The sequence below is a fragment of the Cibotium barometz genome, chromosome 7 (genome assembly GCF_041138505.1).
Source record: "Cibotium barometz isolate CiBa-2024 chromosome 7, ASM4113850v1, whole genome shotgun sequence".
NCBI classification, from domain to species: Eukaryota; Viridiplantae; Streptophyta; class Polypodiopsida; order Cyatheales; family Cibotiaceae; genus Cibotium; species Cibotium barometz.
In genome coordinates, this window is record NC_141052.1 from 52,898,514 (window position 1) to 52,902,174 (window position 3,661).

The following is a 3,661-nucleotide window of genomic DNA, read 5'->3' on the forward strand; positions in this document are numbered from 1 at the left end:
TCCAAACATTTTGCAGCTCAAGTGTATGAAAATAAATGGTACAAAACTGAGCCAGCTTGAGAAGAGGCAGGCTGTGCTACACAGGCATCTCCTTGTACAAATGGTGGGGTCATGGGTGTTGCGGGTTCGAATCCCGATGGCTGCGGTGTTATGGCCTCTCCTTGTACAAATGGTGGGGGGTGTTATGGCATCTCCTTGTAAAAATGGTGGGGGGTGTTATGGCATCTCCTTGTAAAAATGGTGGGGGATGTCCTTGTACAACACCCCACTATAAATGGTGTTATGGCATCTCCTTGTACAAAGGGTGGGCATCTCCTAGACTCCTTGTACAAATTGTGGGGTGTTGCGAGTTCGAATCCCACTGGCTACGGTGTTATGGCATCTCCTTGTACAAAGGGTCTTGTACAAACGGCGGGGTGTATGAGTTGTAGATTACCATAACACACAAGAAAAGAAAAGACCTTGCAAAGACTACAGATATATCCACTCATAGGAAAGAAAGAAACATATGCTTTTATTACATTGCTTTGAGATGAAAACAAGTAGAGAAGCCAAGCTGTGGCATTGCAAAAAAAACCACCACATTGTCATTGTGGTATTGAAAAAAAAAAACCACAAGTTATGTTTTCAACCACTAGGAGGCACTAACTTAGGGCATTTACACAACATCAGGTGGAATACCGCGTTTTCAGCTGGCATTTCGAGAAAAGGGGCATACGGAGAAAACAGGCCCACTCATTCCTCATGGGCAGGGAGTCTCCTCCATCCATTACAAGTTTCCTCCGCCCAAGCTTTTCCCGCCACATCAGATGTGTAAATGCCCTAAAAAAGTTCCCTTTTGTGAGGCAAGGTCCCCTGAGGCTCTCTACTCATGTGGACCCCACTTATTCACCTGCATTTAGATCTAGGAAGTGTGAAAAAAAAAATACATGAGGAAATTGATGTAGACTTAAAATCGGATGATAAGCATGACTATGGTGGCTATATGCACTAGTGTGTGTAATTTCAACCTCCTCTAAACTCCTGAAAAAAACCCATGGAGGAAGTCAAGAGCTTCAAAAATTTGCCTCGAGCTTCGTCCGTGCCATCTAACCTAGAGTAACCTACACTACCACACTTTTTCAAAAACACTGGCCCTCAATTCCTATGTAAGAAAAGAGCTAGGGCAATGCAACTACTGTGGTAAAAGAAGCAGCTAAGAGATGCTATGAAGGAAAAGAGTGTTATTTTAAGGTCTCCTATGCTTCTCGTCGCTTGCCTCTGTGTTAGAATTAGATGCGACCACTGCATTCCATATGGTCTCCATATCTACACTTGGTATACTGCTCAATGTGTTTCCCTTGGTGGATACCCAATTCATATCTGGTAAATTCTCTAAGCTACTTAGTGCATCTCCTTCAAAAACCGGAGTATGCACCGACCTGAAATCCTCGGACGGTGATAAGAATGAGGGTTTGTCATTGATGTTGTCATTCTGCACAAAGGATTGGATGATAAAAGAATCCTCCTGTGCATCAAGGTCCATGTCATCCGCTGCAATTTGCTCTGTTGGGTTATCAACGGAGGAAGATGAAGAGGCCTTTCCTGTTGTATCCTGCGATGATGAGATCAAGGGGGGTGAATTGCTGCGGTACTGCTCCGCCATTACTGCTTCGAGCTTAGCATCAAGGTTGTTTATCACTGACTCATGCAAGATTGAATTGCAAAGAATTGAGGTGGGATAGGAGAGGCTTGATGACGATGACGGCGACGACGATGATGATGATGATGATGTGAGGGGTGCAGGCATGAGGGATAAAGGGAAATTGAGGCGGGCACGATTGCCTCTGAGCCTGAAGGCAGCTCGGTCATAAGCCAGAGCGGCCTCTTCTGCGGTGTCAAAGGTGCCCAGCCATAGCCGTGTCCTGTTGCGGGGCAGCCTGATCTCAGCAACCCACTTACCCCAGTGCCTCTGCCTCACTCCCCGGAACAATTTCATAGGTGCAACTTGCTTTATGGAGAGTACATTGGATCCAAAGCTCCAAGAAGGGCCCTGCACCGCTGGCCAGTGCTGCGACCTGGTGTTGCTCCTCATCGAATCTACACCACAGGGGATGCTTCCCCAATTGGGTTGCCCCTGCCGTTGCAAAAACTGCAGCCATTGTAGAGAAAGAGGAGGGAGAGGAGCGGGGCCTTGGCCTAATGTGGCCACGGGCGGCAGCTGGGCCATGGAAAACTCAGAGGAGTCCATGGCACCCATCTGTACAAAATCTACCACACCTCTATGTTCCGGTAAGGGCGTTTGCTCCTGCGAAAAATCGGAGGGGTTCCACGCGCCAACCTGCATAAAGTCAACCATACCACTCTGTTGTGTTGAGGACATAAAATCTCCCATATATCTCTGTTGTGGTGGGGGCAAGAAATCTGCCATGAGCCTCTGTTGTGGCAAGGACATCAGATCTATCATCTCTCTCTGATGCGGTACCAACATCCGGTCCTGCGCAGTGGTGGATGGAGGCAATGCACATGCCTGGGGATAATCTCTATGTGGTTGAACAATAGCAGATGCTAAGGTGTGGCGATGGAAGCCTGGGGAAGCTGTTTTGGGTGCTAGGGTTGTGGGCGAGCCATACCAATGGGCAGCATCATGAGAGGTAGAGGAGGGGCAGCCGGAGCATGTGGTGGCATCAGGGCTGTCAGGGGATAAATTGAAAGGGGAAGGAAGGGGGCGAAGGGTGGAGTGAGTGGGAGAAACAAGGGAGGAGGGGTCGTCGCATTGCTCCATGAAATGTAGAAGCTTGAAAGCAGGCAGTAGGGAGGGGCGTGCGAGAGAGACACACACGCGCACAAGGACGCACGCACACGCACGGAGAGGAGAGGGGATTGGAAGCAGAAGAATTTGAAGGGACGTGAAGAGGGAGAAATTCATTAATTTTGTTGTTGTAATGTTGGTTTGTGTGTGTCGAGGTTTTGCCAGGCTTTGTACTGCCCTCAGCCCTCCCCATGACGATGACGTCGTCGCCCTTTTTAAGACTTCCCCGCCTTTACGACAAACACGCCCCCCAAAGACGCTGATCCCTCGTCCCTCCCAACCGTCGATCTTCACACGTGTCTCACCTCGATGGCACCAAGTCTCTCTCCGACACGTGTCACGTTCTCACTCCCACCTGCCAGTCACCACCTCCAACACGTGTCCGTATCCGAAGGTTCTCCTCATGCGCTGGCACGCAGTGATTCGTCGATTTTTAGTCACTTATGTAGAAAAAAATAGTTAGTAGGTCAAAGCAAGATTTTTTTTTTTTAAAGCGTTTTTGCGCTGTAGGGTAGTAGGCTCACGACCTTATAAAAAGTTCATTGGGAACCATATTATCGAAGATATTTCCTACACACCATGATAACGTTAGTGACATCATGCCCTTCTTCTTAAGGCTCTCTTTCTTAAACTCTCTATTGTTTTTGCAACCAATATAGTATTAAACGGTGGTCCCTCCCCATTTTTCATCATCACTTCATAAATGACGATACCATGGAGCTTAATTTATCATCACTCTATTCTCCTCCTGGCTTTTTTTGCTTAATTTATTTGACACGTGGCATGTTGCCACAAATCTTCTCGAATCTTGTTTTTGCTTGGGAAATCTCATGGGTTTTTCCCCCTAGCACACATGGTGTGAAAGCACAC

General features: G+C 47.7%; 1 protein-coding gene across 1 annotated transcript; it reads right to left on the reverse strand.

Annotated features, from left to right (window-relative positions):
• Window positions 1-493: 493 nt before the first annotated feature.
• Window positions 494-2,962, reverse strand: LOC147637171 (uncharacterized). The gene has a single exon (XM_086800779.1). The coding sequence runs from the start codon at window positions 2,906-2,908 to the stop codon at window positions 1,229-1,231; it is 1,680 nt and encodes a 559-aa protein (XP_086656905.1). The 5' UTR covers window positions 2,909-2,962; the 3' UTR covers window positions 494-1,228.
• Window positions 2,963-3,661: the final 699 nt, after the last annotated feature.

What these genes read in the sequence shown, in the direction of transcription:
- LOC147637171 (XM_086800779.1), bottom strand. Translation starts at nt 2,908, where the DNA reads ATGAATTTCTCCCTCTTCACGTCCCTTCAAATTCTTCTGCTTCCAATC.